Source organism: Prenolepis imparis, unplaced genomic scaffold, assembly GCF_030444845.1.
Source record: "Prenolepis imparis isolate NDT839.2.m4 unplaced genomic scaffold, iyPreImpa1.0 SCAF_5, whole genome shotgun sequence".
NCBI lineage: Eukaryota > Metazoa > Arthropoda > Insecta > Hymenoptera > Formicidae > Prenolepis > Prenolepis imparis.
Window position 1 is genome coordinate 8,296,119 of NW_028141163.1, and position 23,295 is coordinate 8,319,413.

A 23,295-nucleotide genomic window follows, 5' to 3' on the forward strand; every position below is an offset into this window, starting at 1 on the left:
ACGTTTTTTTCTCTCATTTTACAGATATTCTTTTTATTTAATTATTGTTTCTTTTTTATTTTTAGTTAATGTAAACGTTATAGCGCCATGCAACAATTTTGATTTCTGATCGATGAGATGTACGAAGACGTATACTAATAACTGCAGCTGTTTCAAAAACTTTATTTATCCGTCAATGTCGGAAAGACGAGCAAATCGTGTTTGTTAGAGGTGACGGATGCAAATTAGGGAACGTGGTCGAGGTCGAGGATAATATTTCTAAGGAAGCAAGCTTAATCACGGGTAGCTCTTTAATAATTGCCTCACGCTGCGTAAACGTGAATTTCGCCGTGCAGTAGATATTCTAGTAGTTTAATCTGTTCAATATCGAATTTTTATTTATAACAACATTAATATAAATTCTTCTTGTTCTTAGCTATCAAATTTCAGAAAATTTCGCACGAATTTGGAGATTTGGAGTATCAGTGATTATCATAAAATGACTGAAAATATTGTTATTTATGTCTATATTATGTTATACATATCCTATTATTTATGCTATTATACATATTTGATATTATATAAAATTTTTTATTTTGTATGTAAAATAATTTTTTATTTTTAGATTATAATTATATAAAAAATATTAATAATATATAGTAAATGAAGAAAACTTATCTCTTTTACTTATCTTTTGCTACATATTATGCTTTGATTGATTGATTTATTACAGCTATTAAAACTCATTGCTATTTTAAATGAGATTTAAATCATAACTTATAAAATAAAAAATCAGGATAACAATACTGTTTAATTGTGAAATTAAATGCTTCTATTGTACAAATAAAATGGTATATGGTTTATGATTAGATATACATGCTGAGAAAGACAAAGAGAGAAGATTAATTCATTAACAAAATCACTCCTATGTGTTATATCTTCTGTCAACACATGTGTGTGCAACTATTATTTGCGCGATAAATCTAGATTGTGTGTAATTCACGTGTCGTTTAGTCATGCGAATTAATATGGCCAAACTGTAGATGATTCTCTCAACCAACATTTCTAGGAATACTCGAAACACGTTGGTGCTGTACTCGTTTAACTCTATAAACGCCAACTTCGAAGTTGCCTGCTAACTGCGATTATTGTGATGCCATGGGCAGATTACACGTTAGTTACGCGATGCAATTTGTCGGTTTTGTATCAAATAACTCGTGAAGGACTTTGCTCTTCCCTCGCAATATTCCCCCACAACGGTAATACAAACTATTGCTTATTTCTTATTTTTTAAATCAATATAAAAATTGCGAAAAAAAACGAAAGAGAAAAATGTAATTAATAGAACCATTAAGCGGAACAATGGAGTCATTATCTTTCTTATCTTGAGGAACAAAAGACTTTCAAGAGATAATACTTAATAAAATCTAACTCTTCTTATAGTATTGTATTGCAGTTTCCCTTTTTATAATTTTATTTGAGAAAAAAATTAAGATAACATTTTTTATATTATATTCAAATAATTATTCAGAAAAATTAGCATATCAATGTTATTTTCAGTACTGCTTATCAGAAGGCACATTGGCCACCCTTCGACGATTTATTCCTTTAGCAGAAGTGGAAAAAGATTCAACATCGCGCAATCGTTATAGCACCCATTACAATAGAAGATTAAAACTTGAAAAGTAGCGCAGTAAAAGTTACGACGCGCCTACTTTTCAACGATCCTTTTTAACAATGCCTAGTTGGAACTTTGGCACAACGAACTTCTCGATTTCGCCATCGTAAAACGAAACGAATCACGTGTTTCTTCAATGTTTTCGCCAACCCATCCAGACGAGAGTAATTTCACGCGAGAAATAAATGTACACTTTTCCGACGCGTTATTCGAGTTTCGAAGTTAAATTTTCTTGCCAAAAGAAGACACAAATTCAGAAGCAATATATTATCTATTCTGAGCAAAAGAATTATAAATAGACGCAGATATGTAAAGATATATTAAAAATCTTTCCACATATCTGATAGAAATTTGAATATTTCGTTTTCAATAATTTCTTTAGAATTGAAGAGAAGAGATTTTGAAGAAATTTGTTCTCTTCTTATACAATCGGAACTTTTTTAAAAAGCATATTAAAATAAATCAGTAATAATTTTATTTTCCAAGAATTGTTGCTGTAATTTTTAATTTTAAATGTATAATTATAATTTAAAAAATTATTATTTACAGTTTATAATCCTTATGTATTATTAACATAATTATTCCATTTCTGTCGTAGGGGGAAGATGAACGAGATGGAGCAGATTCCTGAGGGCTGAGATCGCGCAGATCTTCGAGATGGCTGGTTGGAGAATGCAGCCGACCACCATGGTGCTCGGCATCATCGCCATTGTCATGATTACTACCACTACGTCAGGTAAATAATTTTTATTTGATTTTGTTCCTAATTAATATCAGCACGCTTTTAATATAATAGAAATAGAATGTTTGCTAAGACTCACACCGTTTCTTTCAATTTAAGTATTTTATCTTTCATCTACTTGTACTTACTTTCATGTATATACTTATGGTTAATATGATTTCGTATATTATATTATCGAAAAATATAAATTTATGTATTTTTCTGAACAAAATTCCAAAAAGAATTATATGATATAAGCAATATGTATGTATATGCTGAAGGTTTAGTCATTTTTTAAAATTATATTTTATATACATAACATTTACGAGTAACGTAAAAATTGAATTATGTGTTAATGGATTAATATAATAGAAATTTCTATAAAACTTTATTACACAATTTGCACCATGTGTAAAACGTTACAACACTTTAGTAAAGTAGAAAATAATTGGAGCAACTTCAATACCTGGAATACTGACAATAAAAGTTATGCAATATTTTCTGCATTATATCTCAAAGTCAGAGTTTTCGCATTCACTAATTTACTCATGATGAATCTCGAATGGGATTTGAATACTCGCGCGCAGTAATATTGTTATATGTAAATGTGAACGATTCATTCATCTCAGTTTATCGGAATACGAAGATCTTTAATTAACCTAAATGCCTAGCTGCGTCGAGTCGTAACAACGGACAACAACCGTACCCGGTAGGATAAAGAGGGCAAAACTCTTTTGTATCTACCGGGCTCGTTGTTCTATACCTATACAATCTTGTGAATATAGCTTCATCGGAATTTACTTTCTTGCGCTTTAGCAATCACCATTTCGTAGGTGTAGGTGAACGCTCTTTCGCGCAATTTCACGCGCCCCACGAAACTTGAAAGTAGCAAACAACTAGATTGCATTGTTGATAGATACTGTAGCTGTATCATTAAATAGATAATTATTTTTATGTTTTATAATAATTTTTATTTTTATTTTTATTTTATTTTAATTTTAAGTAATTTGCTTTTATATAGATATATAAAAGCAAATTACTTAAAATTAAATGTTAAAAGAACAAAAACCAAGTTTTTTCTTATTTATTAATAACCAATTATTTGGTTTGAGTAAATAATACTTTTGTCAATCTCATTACATAAAGATGGACAAATAAATTAAGATAATATGTTTTGCCAGATAAACATACTTTTATATTTTATTAGAAAGTATTGAAAAAATAATGAATACATCTATTATATATTTTTTATATAATTAATATCTGTTGTGTATATATATATATATATAATTTCGAGTTTTGAATTTTATTGGAGACTTGTTTTTAAAAATTAAGAAAAATTAAGATAAAAAAGATCTACATTACAAAAAGTGTAAAATTATGTCGTAGCATATAAAATTATATCAATCTTTATTTAATCCTTAAAAGTACTATCTCGTAAAGATATTACATTTTTAATTGTGATCCTCGCGGGCTATAGAATTCTCTCGCGATTCGATCCTTCAAAGACCGACGTTCGTCTGTGAGTGCATCCGTCGCGTCCGTAGGAATAAATCCACGGAAATTCCTTCTTCGCACGTCCCGTGAATTTGTCTATCACACGTGACACGCGTAAATCCATGCTGACAAATTGCAGAGCGCGGAGATAGGTGGTTGCGCACCGCGCGGTTACCTATACTTCGCTCGATCCGCATAGCGGGCTAAAAACGCGCTCGGCTCGAAGGTGGAAAAGGGAATTAGGCGCGAAATGTGCAGACGCGGCGAATGAAAAATGATACGTTACTTATGCATCGGTTACACGAACCCGCGATCGGAAGTTATCAATCACAAGGAACAAACGGGGAGGAATATCTCCATTTTGCGGGGCGGCGCGCGGCTAATAGCCGAAATTTTGCACGAATCACTTGCACTATCGGAGCAATATAGCGCTTTTAAGCTACGCCGATATCGCACGGCGGCGATCAATCATTCGCACAAATCGGGGTACATTCAGGGCGCAGGATTGAAGAAAAAGCTTCTCTCGCTCCCTTCGCACATCGGCAACAAAACCCGAGACGAACGATCGCCTTATCTGTTATCACAGAACCTGTTATTCGGAGCATGTTCACAGAGATCGGGACCGTCACGAATAATAATACGTGTAATCCCGGCATAGCAAAGATTAATATGCCAATAGAACTTTGATAATACTATCGGAAGTTAATCGAACATAAGCGGAATACGCTCGAATATTGAAATTTAAAGAGACTTTGCGTCGTATCAAAATTATTTTCCTAAAACTATAATTCTCTCAAAAATACGGAGCAAATAGATTGCAATAGAAATGATTTTCTCCGCAAGCAAGAGAGTTATTGAGAAAAATCTGACAATCTTCAGAGTCTTGGGAAAGTTATTCTTTACACGTAACCGGTCACGTTCGCCGTTTTACAAATAATTTCTCGAGGATTAAAAGCACGGAGCAAATAAATCGTAATATATTGATTTTCCCTGCAAAACGAGACTCGAGCACGAAAGAATGTAGCAATTTCTGGATTTTCCGCAGAAATCGCATTGCGCACACGTTTGCCGTTTTATAAATCATTACGAAACGTCGTCGGCGACCAAAATTACACAACGTTGCTCGACACGATCGATCACTCGCGACGCAAAGCGCGCGGTAAATTGCTTCCGAACGACGAACGACGAACGAACGTCACGTTGTCGTTGCTGCCGCCGTTGCTATTGCCATTACAGCCGGTGCTATCGGCATGGTCGGCAATATCGATTCGCGTAAACAAGATCTCCGTCGTCAAATATCGAGGTGTATATCGGCTTGGTGACGTTTGCGCAGCTTCCGGACAATCGGAGATTTTCGACGTTTTCGCGAACCTATATATCGAAAACTGATGTAGACATGGTTGGTACCTATGTGTGTGTAGATACAAATCTAAGTTTTCTAAATTTTTTTGGTTATTCAAAAAATAATTTTAGAAATTTAGTAGAATAATAGAATAACGTTATGTATATATAAAAAAGATTTGAAAAGTTTTAGAATTTAAAGAGAAATATAATTTGTTTTTTCTTTTCATATATGTGAATATATTTAAAATTATAAGGAACTAAAAATTAATTTTCTCCAAATTAATAACTTTTATAAATTATTAACAAATAGATGATTTAATGCAATTTTGAAGAACATTTTTAACTGTTCCACAAATCTGAAACTCGTATTAAAACGTAAGCCAGAGAAGAAAGATTGAAAAAGGCTTAACATAATGGGATAGAAAAGTATACTCTTTCCGGACTCTTTTTTCTTTCTGGTGATTTCCAATTTTCTGCCAGTTACAAAGATAGCGAAGGGAGAAAGACCAGGACCGTAACGTCTTGTGACGAAATATAGAAAATTGAAGGGCGAACGCGCTTGAAAAGCTACACATGAAAGTCTACGGCTGCGTTCCTGGATAACGATAAGAATAGAAGATACAAAGGAGGATAATGCGCTTTCTGATAGAAGTCTCACGACAGATAGCAATCTTATAATCCTCCCATACTCAATGTGGTAGAGGTACAGCAACCGTAGGGCTGTATTCATCGCGATCGTTACTACTGCAGAGAGCAATATCCACTTGCGTAAATAGGATTATGATGATAGCGCGCGAAGCCCATGAGAACATCGACGAATCTATGTTCTACGACGATATTGCATTTCACACAAAGCTGTTCCCGCAATAGGTAACATTGCAACGCAAAAGTTTTATCTTTAAAACATTACTTATTTTTAGAAATAGATGCAAATTGAATTTATTGAGATAGGTGCAAAATTATAATCAATAAAAATTATGCAATGTATTAGAGAGTTTTCTCTTGCTACAAAATTTAATTGTAAACTAAATATATATTTTTTATACATATTACATGTTCAAATGAATAATTCGATTTAATCGTTAATTAAATTTAATATGTCTATAGTTGACAATTCGTACAAAGATTTACTGTATTGGCCTGAAATATTCGACTTCTAATAATCGATAAAAAATATTATTTAACTTTCAATTTGTTATCGCAATACAATTCTGTAAAAAAAGTATTATTTGTATTAATGACAGCGATTTGTATCCACATAGAGAGAAATTTCTCATCGCACTAAAGTAAATTTCGTTGGATGGCGGAAAGCTCGTAGAGCGAAGTTTCCACGAGAGTTGTTTATCGCGAGTTTCCTCATGGACTCCGATCGCGATCGAAACCATGCGGGAAAAACGAAACCTTACACCGGAAACTTTGCCAGTGCTTTTGCGAATAAAACCGCGATCCATGATACGTGCGCTCGCAAAATGAAATTCCTGCGGAAGTGAACCTGCGGCACTTTTGTTTCGCGAAAATACGTATCGCTGTCCCGCGCACAAAGGAATTACATATCGTTATTATCATGTGGTTCTCATCGTATGGAATATTTTCAAGTGAATGTCGCGTACAGGTTTTCGGCTTTTGTTTTGTTTCAAGTTTCTTCGAAATATATGACATTTTTCAATTGGACAACGTGATATTACATGAAATATAATTATTTTCATATGTTATATAAAATAAATTTAAGTTTATTAAATTTTTTTATTAAGAGATTATATATACAATATATATGTACACATACATATATATATATACATATATATATATGCTTTTTTATATAAATATTAGATAATGCTGAATGAAAACGAACTTTTTATTTCGCATTTATATATAATTTTTAAAATAAACGATTCGAATATATACGATCTTACTTTATAACATCCTTAGATCTGAGATTTTGATTGGCCATTTATCGACTCTCCCTCGAGAGTTCTCTCGAACACCCCATAAAACTCTCGGCCGCACTTCTTACGTCTTCATTTAAATCCTCACCCGACGGGAGATCATCCTACCCCGTTCCAGGCCATAAATTCCGACGAAGCGAGGCGCTTCGCCTCGTCGGGATGTCGATGTTCACCCTCAACACGGTCGACGAACTTGTGTTCACCCTTTACATTTTCCGCCTACCACGCGCATATAAATCGGCTCCGATTTAACTTATCGTAACATGGCTATTTGCTTTCTAACGTAGAAACGGAGAGCGGCGCCGTCGTGTATGGCGGCATCAATCATCTCGACGAAGAAGATCAGCGTCTCGGCGAAAGGATCGCGACGAATCGCACCGTCGAAGTCTCTAGTTGGTCTCGCGGTAACAATACAGCGGCCTTCGAGGAAGTTATTTCCGCCCGCGCGTTCGAGTATCCGATCTCGACGAAGAGCTCGCTCTCGCTCGTTACCGTGATTGAAGCTCACTTCGAGAATGCGTCGAAGAAATACATAGACGACCAGATGATATTCGCCTTCAAGAGGATCGAGGACTCGGAACAGGCGGAAGAGGCGCCTTCAGCGACGTTGGAGCACGCTGAAGATTCTCGAGGGACGAACGAGTCTACGATAGAAAAGCCAAAGGACGAATGGCTGACGATGACGCCGATCGGGAAGGAGGAAGATGTTACGGAAGCGAAATACGAAAGCGACCAGAGAAACGTGGAGGACATCAGGGCGATCTCGTTCCAAGTACCGCCGCCGAACGAGAAGGAGGAGGAGGAGGACTATCAAGACAGTCGACAGCAGGGGAAGACCAACGTCGGCCAGATGGACGAAACGCAAAAGCACGGCGAGACGAGGAAGAATCAGTCTAGAGCGGCGAACAATCTACTGCTAACCGGCAAGTCGACCAAGGCCTTCTACGAAATAAAACCGTCGATCAGGACGCTCGAAACGGAACGCGGTCGCGATCATCAATCCCAGACGACCACTCACAGGACGTTGTCGGGCAGGAAGTTTGTCCTGCCCAGCGTCGATAGCGCCTTCGGCAAATTCGGCCCGTACTTCGAGGACGGCGATCGAGAGATGAATGTCACCACGAGAATCGGCAGCATCGTCTTGCTGGACTGCAAAATCGGCATGCTGGGCGATAAAAAGGTGAGTCGCATTTTTGTTTGTCATTAGTCTCATTAATTTTTCCTGCAGCGAGATGATACGAGAGAAACGTCGAATAAAAGCAAAATGGGGGAATGAATCTTGTTATAACTTTACGATCAACGACGTTGTGACAAACGGGCGAATTATAATGAGAAGAGAGACGAAATTGTCGAGTCAGACACTCTTTCGTTTCATCGACGACAGACTGTCGCGATAATTCAAGGTGTGCCGGAAATAATAAATGTGTTGGTTGATGAAAGAATGTGTGATCATTTTATTTTAGCGTCTATTGATATTAATCGGGGCTTGTATAATAACTTAAATTTGAATATCTTTTTAGTTTATTATCACAATTAAAATGTTTTCGTCTCGTAGAAAAATAATACGCTTCCGTAATATAATTCTCAGTAGATATTTTTTAGTATGTCAAATTCAAGCGTTAATTAAAATTTGCAAGATTAAGGCAATATCGATTGCACGAACTTCACTAATTCAATTAGGGAAACCGCTCGTTTCTCTCTGTCAAATCGTGCGAATTGAGGAGAAGGCGCGATGAGCGAGAAGCCACGAACGAGGATGTGAGAAAGATGCAGCCGCGAGCGAGGTGAGACGCGGATTATAATTGCAAACATCGTTTGTTAGTGTCCGCCGCGTGTACATTCTCGTCCGTCTTGTCGCTGCGAAAGTTTTCGCATTTCAATCAGTGCCGTTTCTCTCTCCTTCTCTCCTGTCCCTTTCGGCTGCGTGATTTCCACGTCCATTTTGCTCTTCTTCGTTGGACGGCAAAGTTTCGGACCTCTCGGGACACAGAGAGCTCGAGATTCCCGTGGGATTCATATTCCGCGGAATACGTAATGCGAAACCGATTGCGGTGGGATACGAAGGTGAGCCAAGGAACGAAAACGAGTGCTTCTCTGATTCACTGTGCGTGTATGCGTGTATGTCGTCTATACTCTATACGTATGAATGTGCAAGGCACGTCGCCCGCTCCGAGAATGGCAAACAACTCGAAGGGAACTTAATTATAAAACATCGCCCGTGCTGTTTGCCAAGTCGCCCCCTTTTCCGTAAAATGACTGCTTAAGAGAGAACGGTTATTCGGGGAAATATTTGTCCGCCTTAAATATTTACTCGCGATCACAACTTTTTAAGTAGAATAACCCTAATATAAGTCCGACATAAAATCCATTTCACTTATACCAAGCGTATTGTGCGGATCTGCGATTATGCTGAATAATTTCACGGAGATTCTACAATGCTTTCTCATAAAAGATGAAAAACAGAAAAGCATTCTGTTAAGAACATTGCAAATTTCAAATTCTGATGCTGACATTATTTTTTAAATATGATCTTCTAATCAAAAAAATGCTTAAAATAGAAATAAAACTCTCTCTATATAGTAATTTACATTATAACGTGTTGTTTAATTCAAAAATATAACAAAATTAAAATTGTTTATTGTTCAATTTTTGATGTGTGTATATATTATATAATTCATTAAAATCTATTAAAATGTTTACAGCTAGGGCTGATCAATTAAACATTTTTTCCACATTCCCTTTTTCTCGGTACGTTTTTCTCGTCCTCTCTTAAACAAAAGTTGAACCTTCGTTAATTCTGTTATATTAAAGACTACTGAAACGGCTCTTCTCGAACTCGGCGACTTTCAGCGAGATAACTTTTCTGGCGAGCGACAAATTTAATTCGGACGGCACGCAGCGTAAGGGGAATCGCCCCACTTATCCAGAAATTATTTTCCCCGCTTCCTTCGGTAAGGAATTCACCGTAACGTAATTCGGCGCGTCTACAAAATCTCCTGAACGGTTAATGTTTCTGTCGCGTTAAGTTTTCACCAGATAGATTGTTCATTTTATCCTCGATGACAAACCGTGATAACTCGTCCCCAGATATCCCGTTATTGTGCTGGTTGGTATGTATGATAAAAGGTCGAATCTCTAGAGAAAGCTTCATACAGAAAAAAAAAAAAACAGCGAATATGTCGTACAAACAGCGTATTTACATTATGTAATTTTTAACTTTAATGTCTTTATTAATATCTACAAATTGATAATATTGCTTTAAAATTTTTGTTTCAAGTGAGATAATAAGCATTATTCAGTACTCGATGACAATCATGTGAAAATTAATTAGAGAGTTTAATAAAAAGTTCTATATATAAAAAAGTATACAAAAAATTTCTTTTTTATACAAATATTTTATCAACTTTATCTCTCAACAAAGTCAGATCTTTACATTTGCTTCTTTTTACATGAGAAACTGATTATTTAGATCATTAGTTTGATATCACATACTTAACTTTTCTATAGCATTATTTAATAGTTGTATCGTGTGAACGAGCCTTAAATCAATATCTGGTCGGAGCTCCGCGGAAATTGTTCGCTGCATTCATTGCCGATGAACGGACATACGCTTGGAGCGGAAATTGCATCATACCTTGTTTAAGATATTGGAGCAAATAGACTTATTAATTTCCAATGCGACCTCTCTGTCTCTCGAGATCGTCCTATCGTATTTTCCAGCGAGAGACACAGTTAACGTTTCAAGGATATAGATATATTTTTCAATTATCTATATAAAAGATAAAAAGCGTATTATTTGTAATTATTTAATTTTAAAAAATATATAATGGCAATAAGAATTTCATTTTACTTAATGATTTGACGAAAAGAATTACTAAAGATGATAATAATAATAATGTTGCTCTTTATTTGCAGGTGACGTGGTTGCAGCATAGTAAGGATTCGTTTCGTCTGTTGACAGTGGGCAGAACGCCATACAGTAACGACCAAAGAATCAGTCTTAATTTTCGGTAAGTCATAATAAATCCTTCCTATCCATCTACGTCGACTTTATTAAGAAATTGGCGAGGTCGATTATTATTTCGTCGCGTATTTTTATCATCTCTGAAGTAGAAATTTACCGTCGAATAACAGCGTCCGATTGTAACGACGAGTGAAATTCAGGGACGAAATTGTCGACGATATTATCATAATTTGTTATCATTTGCCGTAGTCCGGGTAGCGAACCGCATAATCCCGTCGTCAGCGTCGAATTACGATCGCGGTCGTTTTTCATCATCGTCGGAATGATTGCGCCGCTCGGTGAGGATAGAGAAATTTTGCTTCCATTTTTCTTCGCCGTGATGAAATCAGCCGTTTTTATGCGCTGTAAAAATCAGAAACTGTCTCGTAACGCGATTCCGCCTCGCAACACTAATCTCGATCCGGTGAAGCGAAACATTATGAGAAACCTGTGCTAGAAAATAATATGTAATAGCAATTTTCCTTTATCTACACATCCCAGTTACTTCGTTGCAAAAATTTCAAATGTATCTACATCAGTGACTCCAGAAGATGCATTTTTCATAACGATTTTTATTTTACTGCCATGAGTTCGATCGTTTTTCTCTCATTATCACTTATCGTTTGATTTCGCAGATATCCCAGCAATTGGAGATTGCAGATATTATACGCGAACCCGCGCGATTCGGGATTATATCAGTGCCAAGTCGCCACGCATCCACCGCTGGTTAAAAAAATCAATGTCGTCGTTACAGGTAAGAATCTTAATCAATCTGAATCTCTTTTTAAGAAAAGCGCTTTGATAACTGTCCATTATTTCTAACAACAAATTAAGATAGGAATTGCTTTACGATTTTACAATGACTGCATTTATTGATAGCTTACAAAAGTTTTTTGAAACCTATATAATTGTTTGGATTATCAGTAGAAACATAGATCAATGAACTGTAGATAGGTACAGTTGAAAAAAAAATTAATTTTTTTTTGTTATAATCTCTGATATAATATCAAATAATCGGATTATTCAATTTTGTGAGCTTGATTTTCTTAATCAAGAGAGTTGAATTTATATTTTATAAACATTTATAAAGTGTAGTAAAATTTAATATTGAATTTCCTCGCTACAAAAAAAGAAACAAATTTATAATATATATTTGATCTTTGACAGTGAGTCATTATATTATATATTCTACAAAAGACAGAACATTTTATTTATGGTCAGTTTATATAAATTTATGCGATAAACTTAACACACAGATTTATACGCGTGTGACATATTTACCGCAATAATTCACGCTTATTTTTAAGGAGATTTTTCTCCTTCATAAATATAGGAAGCAAAGCTTTTTACTTCAGCATTAGTCGTTGTTGGAATACAAACTTAAAATATTCATCGCTTCATTTACGGCGCACAGTAAACTCAACCTTTTACAAGCTTAATTAATCCGAGAATTCGCATTCGGGTCGCAGACGTGTAGAGGGTTTCGCGCGAGTAAACTAGAAAGTCTTCGTCCGAAAAGAGAATAAATTGAAGGATCGTTTCCTTGCATCCCTTTTCACAGTCCTCTCGCAGGTGAATCCTATTCCGGGGGCGAGATCGCGCTGGACCGAGGCGAAATGAGGAAGGCCGACCAAACCGTATGTTAAACCATGAAAAGCACGGTCGAGGGTGGGTGGGAAGAACGTGGTAGGGAAAGAGGGCAAAACGTGGAAGCCAATATTGCAACGCTCGTCGTTACCCCCAATCCCCTTACGTCGGTCGCCCCGATTCGGTGCAATGGAAACCCGCATTTCTCCGGGTAAAGCGCCTCGGCGCGGCTGGTAATCTGATCCGATCCATAGAAGGATCGGCAAGTATAAGGATGAACGAAAGCCGCCCCCGGAGAACGAAGTAGGGCAGAACAAACCCGGATAGAACGACATCGTTATATACCGTTTCTTTGCCACTCCAATCCAAACCCTCTCGTTCTTACGTCCATCATCATGATCATAATTTGCGATCCCGTACCATCGACATTTCTTCGACCTGTTCTTCTTCGTCGATGAATAATCATGATAATCGATGTGCTCAACGATATTTTTTGTCACGAGATTTTATAGCAATAACAGCAACGAAATATTTTGTCAAATTAAGATTCGAGGAAGAAAGATTTTTACAAATTTAAAAGATATTTTTTCCATAGATTAAATAAAATCGCACACGCTAATAATCATATTTAATTTTTTTATATTGATTTTAGTGCCGTCAAATCGACCCGAAAATAATGCAAGATTCTTGACTATAAAATAAAGATGAAATAATTTAAGCTTTTCTCTAAGAAAAATACGTGCGATTGCGATCTTTTTTTATAGTATGATAATGTGCAATATTAACTAAAATATTAACATACTCTGATATCACAATTTCAAAAAATATGTGACAACAGACATTTAAATTACCTTACTACTCTTTCACCTGATTTCATGAAATTTTATTTCTGCAAACTTTCCCACGTTATTTGACGGATATATATGGATGGCAATTATTTATTTATTTAAAAAGAATTTGTATAGAGAGAGGATTTCACACACGTATTATATCGTTCCTTTTTTACACATACACACACGTATGTATATAAATTGGAGACCCGGCGCGACGACAGAAAACAAAGAATTAATAAAATAAATTAAACAAAGGAAAAAAAAGATGTGCGAAGCTCGCGTGTCGCACAATCTGGTCTCGTTGCAACTACAGTAGAGTCGGCGAAATAAACTTTTGGAAATTTGAATGCCCCGTGCAGCGCCGTTTCATTTTATAGCACAGCGCGATCCTTTGCTGTTCCGTTTTCATATGTGGAGATGAAATTACTTTCTCTCGTGCGGATCCCTTTACACCTTTCTCGTTTCTTTCTGATCTTTTGTTAAAATATACTAAAAGTCATCGACGCGTTCCGTCCTCTCTCTTAGATCCTTTGCTGCGCGAGTCATCTCGCATAACGAGCTCAATGCTGAAGAATAGTTCGAGCAAAGCTAACGCAACAGACACGAAGTTTTAATCCATTATATCACAAAATTAAACATAGTACTCCCAAGAAGGAGAGTTAATTGTTGAAAGTCTTCTTGAAAGAACGGAATATTTCCGACGAGCATTTGCTATCGAATCATACGAGATTGCTGAGATGGATTAAATGATGATGAATTCTGTGTGGAATATATAAATTAAATATTTATTCATAATTTGAATAATTTTTAAAATAATATTAACACTTCTGAGCTTTTGATAGCGTTGCATACAAGTTAAATGTCTAAAAAGAACAGAATGCACAGCAAATATAATTTTATCACGAATATTGAAACTTTAATTTATATATATAATTATATTTCAAAATTAAATAAAAGATTACTAAAAGAGCAAAGAATACAGTCGAAGACTTTCGTAAGAGAACCAAATATTCCCAACGATTATTATGGATATAATAAATTAAGTTTTGGTAATATTGTTAAGAATGTAATGTTAGGCACTTGTAAATAAATTTTAATAAACTTTTATAAAATATTAATATATAGTTATAAATGTTACGTATGTATGATAATCTGACAAAAAGAGATACATATGATACATACATATATTAAAATATATGGCACATCAATATAAATTTCTGCCTTGAATTTTGTTGCAAATTATAAATTTACAAAATTCTTAAGACTGTATATCTGAATATTTTGTTTTAAGATAATGATAAAAATGGGGTTTTGTTTTGGATGCTTGTTAGTTGGCTTGAAAGGTGGAGAAGAAATATTTCCAAAGAAAAATTCTCTAACATTCTGTCGTTTTGTGAATCAAGTTTTACGCGAGTTAGTTTTAGCGCGAGAATGTGATCTGTTTTTACAGTTGGCTAAATAAGCTACGACTGCGGGCACGAAGTCCTGCGACGCGCGAAATGACTCTTATTAAGGAGCACGCAAACAAAGGTGGATAAGATAGACCGTCATATATTTTTCCTGAGCTTATTTATCGTGTAGACAAAGAAATCAGAAGGTTGGAAAATCAAGAAACGGAAGGAAGTTATATTGCGAATAAATATAGGGACATTGTGATAATAAAAATGCATTAATCTTTTTTTTTATTATAAATTATTGTGGATGTAGCGTCAACATTGAATTAAATTTCAAAATATTTAATCTCTTAATTAAATTTTTATTAAATTGTATTATTTTTTTCAAATCTTGATTTAATAAATCTAATGTATAATATTTGCTGTACATTTTATTTTTATTTATTGTTTTAAAGCTATTAAAGATCATGTAAATTTATTACTTTAATGATGTGCTTTTTATATTTTATATTTAAAAATTACAACAAAATAATAATTCCATTAATTTTGTAACAAAAAAGTAAGTCTGTACAATGTTTTATAACATAATAGTTTTTTGCAAGATACTGATTCATTATTCTAGCTCTGATTATTGGACTTTATCTTTGGCTCTAAATAATTTCTTGATATAATCTTTTATCGGTAAATTGAAGAAAAGGTAGAATATCAAGAGGAAAAGGAGAATTTCACTTCGCGTTTGAATGGGAACGAAATTTAATCGAGATATAGCGGACACGATCGGAGAAGCACTTGTGGAACGATTGCTTCGCGTCGGACTGCATTTTAATACGAATCGTGTTTGAACGGTTAATTTCAAATAGAACGAAGATGTCGCGAACGAGAGACGATCAGGAGAAGCAATCATCGGAGCGTGGCGCAAAAATGACAACTTCCGCCTCGTTGGACGCTATTGGTTTCAGCGATTGGAATATTTCTCTGTTCTCTCCACGAATAGTACCAAATTTGACTAAACTCGATTTAAAGATCTTGTGTTTCTTGTATAAAACGATTTTGTCCAAATACGACATACTATAATCTGCTACAATTTGTATTTATAACACTTAATTGGAATCGACACTTTATATAAACATTTTAATTTTGACATATCATAGAATTTACTATCAAAAGCATAGAGGTTTTTAATAAATTAAATTACGGAATATTTATAAGTATAGAAGCTAAAATGTATATTTTCTTTGATATTCTTACATTAATTCTATTAAACTTCTATTAACATTTAATCATCAACTTTAAAATAATAAACTTTTATTTTGCAAATATTACTTCTTTTTTTCAATTCTTCACTGAATATATTATAATTTCTGTGAGATTGTGAGACAAGTCTCATAAAATATTCTGTACATTGACAAGTCGTTGACGTAATATAAAATAATCGCATTTATCAATTCTTCTTTATATATTATATAGTTGACATGATAGAATGTTTCTAAAATAAAGCGGTCACACAATTGTGAAGAGGTAGATACATCATGTTAGGTGCTGATCGATCATCGATATGATTAATATTAACATTGAACGAGTATTCATCTAACTCCATTTGTTATGTCATGAAAGACGCAATGATATGTATGACACGTGTCTTTGTATCAAGTGATTTATTATATTATTAATTAAAAGTGATTTTCCGAAAAGGTCTTTTATAAGAGGATTCACTCTTTCTCAGCAAGTTTCTTATATAGATTCTACTCTTTTTCAGAATTATTTGATATTTTACGATAAATTACATGAGATTTGCACGACAAAAATATTGCTTACTCATCTTCGCTTTGAAAGAGATTATTTGCAAAATTAAATCTTTTTGACGTTGCAAAGTTAATTTTTACATAATTTTTTGTCTTACTGTTTTTTTTAATTAAACAAATTTAATATTTGAAATGAGATACTACAGAAAATCTTGCTAATACCACAAAATTTAAAATTCATTTATCTATTATACAGTTAATATGTAAATACACATCTATCATAAAATAAATCAATGAAGCGTAGCTGGCATTAATGTATATGTGAATGAATATTCATCCTTTATGAATATTGATTTTAATTTAATTAAAAGTACATTAAATATTTATTATTTTTTTATATTTATAATTTGACTCTTAACTCTGCTTCGGCTTTATAGTAATTTCACTTTTCAACAATCTGTTAAGAATATTTAAATAAATCATCCTTTTATATAAAAATTATTTTCACATATTTGGATTTCTATTAATTTCTAAGCAAAGTTATACATTTCTGTAAAAAAATACAATATAAAAAAATAGAGGACAATCTGACCATTATTTGATTATTGGTATTTTAAAAACATTTTGTATTTTGTTGCATTGTGAGAAAAGAAAACATTTATTTAAAACATCTTGTGTAACATGCGACATAATTTCTGTATGGATTTAATTTAATTACAGTTGAACTGCACAGGTAATGCCTGCTGACATTTAATTCGGTGAGTCCAATCGAGTGTACAAGAATCATTCAGACAGAAATACTGAAAAATCGATAATAAAATATTACTTAGTAATAACCGGAAAATATTGAATTGACGCTTGAAGGGCGCGGTATTTCATAATTTCCACTTCGCCTAACACACGAACGCAGCAAATGCGAAAAAAAGAGTCGCGCGAATATATGCGCCAGATGTGCAATTAATCTGACAAAATCTATTCTATTTAATGAATCGCGGCGCAAATTTAATCACGTCGGAAGTACAAATAAAGACTGTGGAATTATTAATACCGTATGGCATACATTGTGCGGTTTAACATGCATTTCGCAATCTTTTAATACCCCTCATTCGCGTATATATTATACAAGTTTTTTTTCAACATATCGCTATAATTGCGATCTTGGAAATGAAAATCTCGATTTTATTTGACTAGAATAAATGACAACTTTGTAGCAAATATTTTTGTTGCTTAATATACTTTTATTTTAAGTTTATGAAAACTTTAGAAATTGTCAAAAATATTTTTAATTTCGTAATAAGTATTTAAAGTTTCATTAAATTAACACTTCTCATATACATATGTATCAAATAAATAAAGTAAACTTTATAATAAATAAGGATTCGCAAATTTAAAAAGATTAAACTTTCTTTTGCCTAATATAAATCAACACGAAAATGTATGAAAGACATTTCAAGAATCTCGCCAAAAGATTATGACGTCTTTTAGACATCTTCTAGACTCTCATGTTTGAGATGCAAAGTTTCAGATAAAGAGCGAACTTTAATGCGCTGGTGGCTGCATCTCCCTAAATGTCTCCTTGAAATCTGCTCCTCCCTAGCCATGAGGGATTTTAATAAGCGGCGCGTAAACTCGTGGGAACGAAAAAGTGGCAAAGTTCGAACGCGGGACGATAGATCGAAGTCGCGCGGAATCGCGGAATCCAATTTAAATAATACTATCCTTCCGGCAACTTCGACTTGGGCGCTTCCTCTGGGAAGAGAGCGAACGATTGCGTTCGTCGTCCTTCCCTCTCTAACCAGTCGTCCCAAAGGAGCTTAAAAAATGATCCGCCAAAAGAAATTACGAGCGCTCGCGCAGTTCTCCTCCCGATCTCTCTCTATCCCTCTCTATTTCTCTCAATCTTTTTCTCCCTCAATTCCGTTCGGGACTGGATTAAATTCTCTATCGAATTCCGCAGCGTCTGTTCTCATCGAAAGAGAAGATATGCCCGAAAACGCTCACGATGTGCGGGCTAAGTTGTCGATATTCCACAAATCTTTTAAACGTCAAGCAAGTTAAAAAAACATCGGCGACCTCGGCCGAATGTTATGTAATTACTTAAGCTTAAAAAAAGGTGCCACACGACTGACCGCGAACATCGACAAGTGAAAATGACAGCCGTCGTTTGCACGGAGACTATTTATCAAACCGAAGTTGTGGGACGCGGTATACGAGAGTTAATCAACAACTTGAAAATTGGATTTTCGCATTTAATGTATGAATTAAAAACGTGATTACTTCATCATTACTGGTTGTGCTTGGAGAAAATGTTGTACGTAGTATACGTAATCATACTGTAATTACCAAAGTACATTTGATTTCTTTGCGATAGCTTGTTCTTAATTTAGATCCGTCATGCCAAGAAATTGATATAAAAGTGACGGATTATTAATTGAGAAAACTATTAATATGATTAATAATTTTTTAAGAAGAAGTTAAATTCTCTTCTAAATATCAAATATTATATATTACGTTTAATATTAATATTATTTTTTATATTAATTAAAAATTATTAAGTACGAGAGAGAGGAAAGGGGAGAAAGAATATTAATGATATTAATTGTGTGAAATTTTAAATTGCCAATAAATATTTTGCACTATTATTCTATGAGAAGAAATATAATTAAAATAGTAGCACAATACTTGGACGCATTTACAATAAATATCTATCCGCAATATGTTGCAATCAATCAAGCACAGAATTTTGATAGAGGCATGACCAATTATCCGTCCCACCCATTAAGTGATCCATTCATGTACCTTATTAAACGAAAATGCCTATCGTGTTTTCCAATGATATTTGCACCGAGTATGCCCATGACTCACCAAACGTATTTTCCCAAAATAGTAATTTATCATTATCATTCATGAGAATCTTTCGTTTTAACATTTGTATGTGCGTTTGAAAAAATGCATTTAATCGCTGAAATCGCAATTCGTGAGATATTCTCGAACTGTACGAAAATTATAGATTGATATTTTTTTTTTGCATTGTTTATTATTAAATCTAAAGATACATAAATATTTAAATTTGTATCTTCTGATATTTTCTAAGCATATTAAATTTTTATAAATTTTTACAGAGAAAAAAGAATTGTCTAAAAATGATTGCTTGTACATTATTTGTTAAATAGCCAATTCAATAAACCTCTCAATAAATCAATGTACTTTCAAAGTTATGTGCGAAAATCATGCTCACTGTAAGGTTCAGCTCACCTTTAAAGAGAGAATGCATCAGACGATTAAAGCACATTCCTGAGTCCCTTTAACTTTCAAATTCTCGCTTTTACCGACACAAAAGCACTCCTATATTGAACCGAGCTTCCTGCTTGACAGCTTCATTTCATCCTAAGTGGTTTCGCCGTGTCGTCATCCCCTGTATCGCGGACATTAATCAAGAGATTGCTCGAGTGTTTCAGCAAGTACGTTGAAAGCATCCTACTGTAACTTGTATTTACGTAACAGATATGATCGTATTAAGTTATCTCCGTCTGATAAGCGATTTATTCATGTAGAACTTTGAATTTCGGATTATTCATACCGCACTGATTCGTTCGTATCTCTCATTGTCTTGTTTATAATTCAATTGACATCAATAATATGACTATTAATATTAAAAATATGTAAAATAATTTCTTGAATTAATAAGAACAAGACATTTCTAATAAAAAAGCTCTGTATTACGTACTCAAAGAATTCTGTCTATTTAAATAAAGAAGAGAAAATTCGACGATATTTTTTCGCCATTTTTTATTGCGAAATTATTAAAATTACGAACAATTGTCGGAAAAAAATTCATTTAAATTCCGCATATTGGCTGTCTCCGACAAATATTTATAATCAATCTCAGATTCTCGAATTTATATATGCAACGAAAAGAATTTAATGAACAATTTTATATTTTGAAATAATTATTTCACGTTGAATTTTCCAATATTTAATATAATTTTATGCATGAAAATAATTCGTAATTTATTGTGTGTTGAAAAATTTTACATTTAAACGGGATCAGATAGAATTTTTATGACTGTGCGAATAAGACACGGATATATATTTTTTAATATTTTGCTAAAACGTGAGAGTTAAATAAAATTAATAAATTTAATTAAATGACAAAAATTTAACTGAATAAGCTAACAACACATACATGTACAATTAATAAAATCAAGTAAATTAAAAAGATATAAAAACGTTAAAGTTATTTGAATAAATCTCAAAAGTTTGAGATCTTTGTGGCTTGAAAATCTTTCAATTCTAAGTAAATTTTAGATTTTCCAACTTTTACTTTGAGAGTTTAATTTTTTTATCATATTATTTAAATCATATATTCTTAACTTCTTAAAAATTCTTAGAATGTAGTCGTGATTTTACTATTACCATTCTAAAGTCATGTGTATAATTCCATCGATTGGTACTCATGCATAGCATGTAACTTACAAGGGCAAATAATATGCAGACGGGACAAAAACGGGTCGGAAAAGGCACGAGAGAGATATCGAGCGAGTGGTATCATAAAATTTGCATAGCGACCGACTTGAGAATCGCTGTTGGACGGTTGTACTGAATTTTAACAACGGGCTCGCTCGCTATTCTTTCGTTTGTGAGACTCTATTTTCGCGAACGTGTAGATCTTGCGCGAACGCCGAGAGGAAAGCCGGACCGGTGCACGTCGTATTTTCGGGATGCGTTTTACGCATCTGGTCACGAACAATCCGTTTTCGATTTTCTCGCTTGAAAACGCGCACACGAGCAAAGATCTGATGCAACAGCAAAGAGAAAGAGAGAGACAAAGACGCAAAAAAAAATTGAGAGAGAGCTTTTTACCAACATCTTTCATCAATATGGATGATATGACGTGATTGCAGGTTAATGTGTTTTTGCTCTCGCGTTTGTCTAACTGAAGCAAAATCAAGTAATTTTAAATATTGACTTTATAGCCTTTTTATTTTTCGAGTAAAGAATTCGCGAGAGTATGGTTGCAATGAATCTTTTGTTTTTTTTGTTTTTTTGTTTACGTTTGTGTGAACAAGCATATTGATATGTTCTACTCTTATCCTACCTCTGCTCGACATTTTTGACATTTATTTTACATTTATATCGCTATTTGAACCAAAAACTGTAATCAAATCCCGCACTTACTTTGTTCACTCGATACTTTTGGGAAAAATAACAACAGTATTGCTAAATTACTAAAAATATTCAAAATAACTCCTTATCAAAACCTACAGTATGCCTAAAATAAATAAAAAAATCGCATTACAAGAATAAAATAAAAGAAAAATATCACTAAATTAAATAATATGTATAAATATTCAAAATTTTTGAATATTCAAATATTTAACATTCAACAAATGAGTAATAACATTGTAATTCTGTTATTCTTTAGACTAACAAATTTGAGGAAAAACAAAGATTATTTTTGTCATTTTCTAATTACACGTGATGCGAAGTATGAAATACGAATTATATTTTTTGTTTAATAGGAATATTTATATTTACAAACTAAATATTCATAATAGAAATCTTTCAAGAGAAACAAGCAGTACTTTTGAGCTAATCTTATTTTAATAATATCCTTGCGATCTCGTAATAGTTTATGATGTTAAGGCATATATTAGTTATGTGCTAGAAATATAGATATAGATTTTATCGTCATTTTGATTATCAGATTTATTAAGCGACGACATAATGGAATTTCTTAGAATCGGGAACGAATTATTAAAAAATGTATTATATAATGTATATAATGCAATCTATAGGATATATATATATATATATATATATATATATATATTATACAAAAATTGAGAATTTAATGATAGATCGCGTAGGTTTTACAATTTTACGATTCATAAATTGTCTTTCATGATATTGATATTGCGTCTACCTAACGAAGCAGAAAACAAAATAGATTAGAAAATTTTAAAAATAGATAACAGCATACGTTTATTTATAACTTTTGCGTAAAAATAATCATACAAAAAAATCGTTATCTGTTTAAATTTAAAATATTTTAGCTTGTCATAGCAATGTGTAAATAAATGCGCTATTTATTCTTTATAACAATATACAAAATAGATATTGATATGATGAGATATAGATTAAGATTTACATTATTACGCTGCAAATTACTCGTGTGTGTGTAAGGCTTTTATAGATAAAAACATAATTCTATTCTTTAGAATTAAAATATAGTATAATTATATATTTTTATTTATTAAAAGCTTTAAACATTCCTTTCTCTCCTTTTTATTTTTACTGAAAGTTATTTAAATCATTTTGTACATATCTAAATGTATATATCTAAAATGTGAGTAATAGGTATGTGTAAATGTCATCTATTTTAACATTTATTATTTATTAAATCTAATTGATATTGATCATTTTGATTTTACTATATATTATATTACATAAAAAATTTTTTTGTATATTTATAGCTTTTTATTTAATTTATATAAGTCCAAATTATATACAGAACATATCTCAATAAATATATATTTACTATTAATTACATAAATATTGTTTACTAATA

At 33.1% G+C, this 23,295-nt stretch overlaps 1 protein-coding gene across 4 annotated transcripts in view; it reads left to right on the plus strand.

The window, feature by feature from the left end:
- The window catches only part of LOC145936313 (uncharacterized), a 283,300-nt gene that overhangs the window by 173,727 nt on the left and 86,278 nt on the right, over positions 1–23,295 (plus strand). For all 4 annotated transcript variants that reach the window (XM_083038404.1, XM_083038403.1, XM_083038405.1 and 1 more), the window contains 4 exons: positions 2,256–2,393; positions 7,453–8,345; positions 11,081–11,175; positions 11,804–11,922. In XM_083038404.1, the coding sequence (XP_082894530.1) occupies positions 2,315–2,393; positions 7,453–8,345; positions 11,081–11,175; positions 11,804–11,922 (1,186 nt within the window). In that variant the 5' untranslated portion in view covers positions 2,256–2,314. The remainder of the gene's footprint in view (positions 1–2,255; positions 2,394–7,452; positions 8,346–11,080; positions 11,176–11,803; positions 11,923–23,295) is intronic.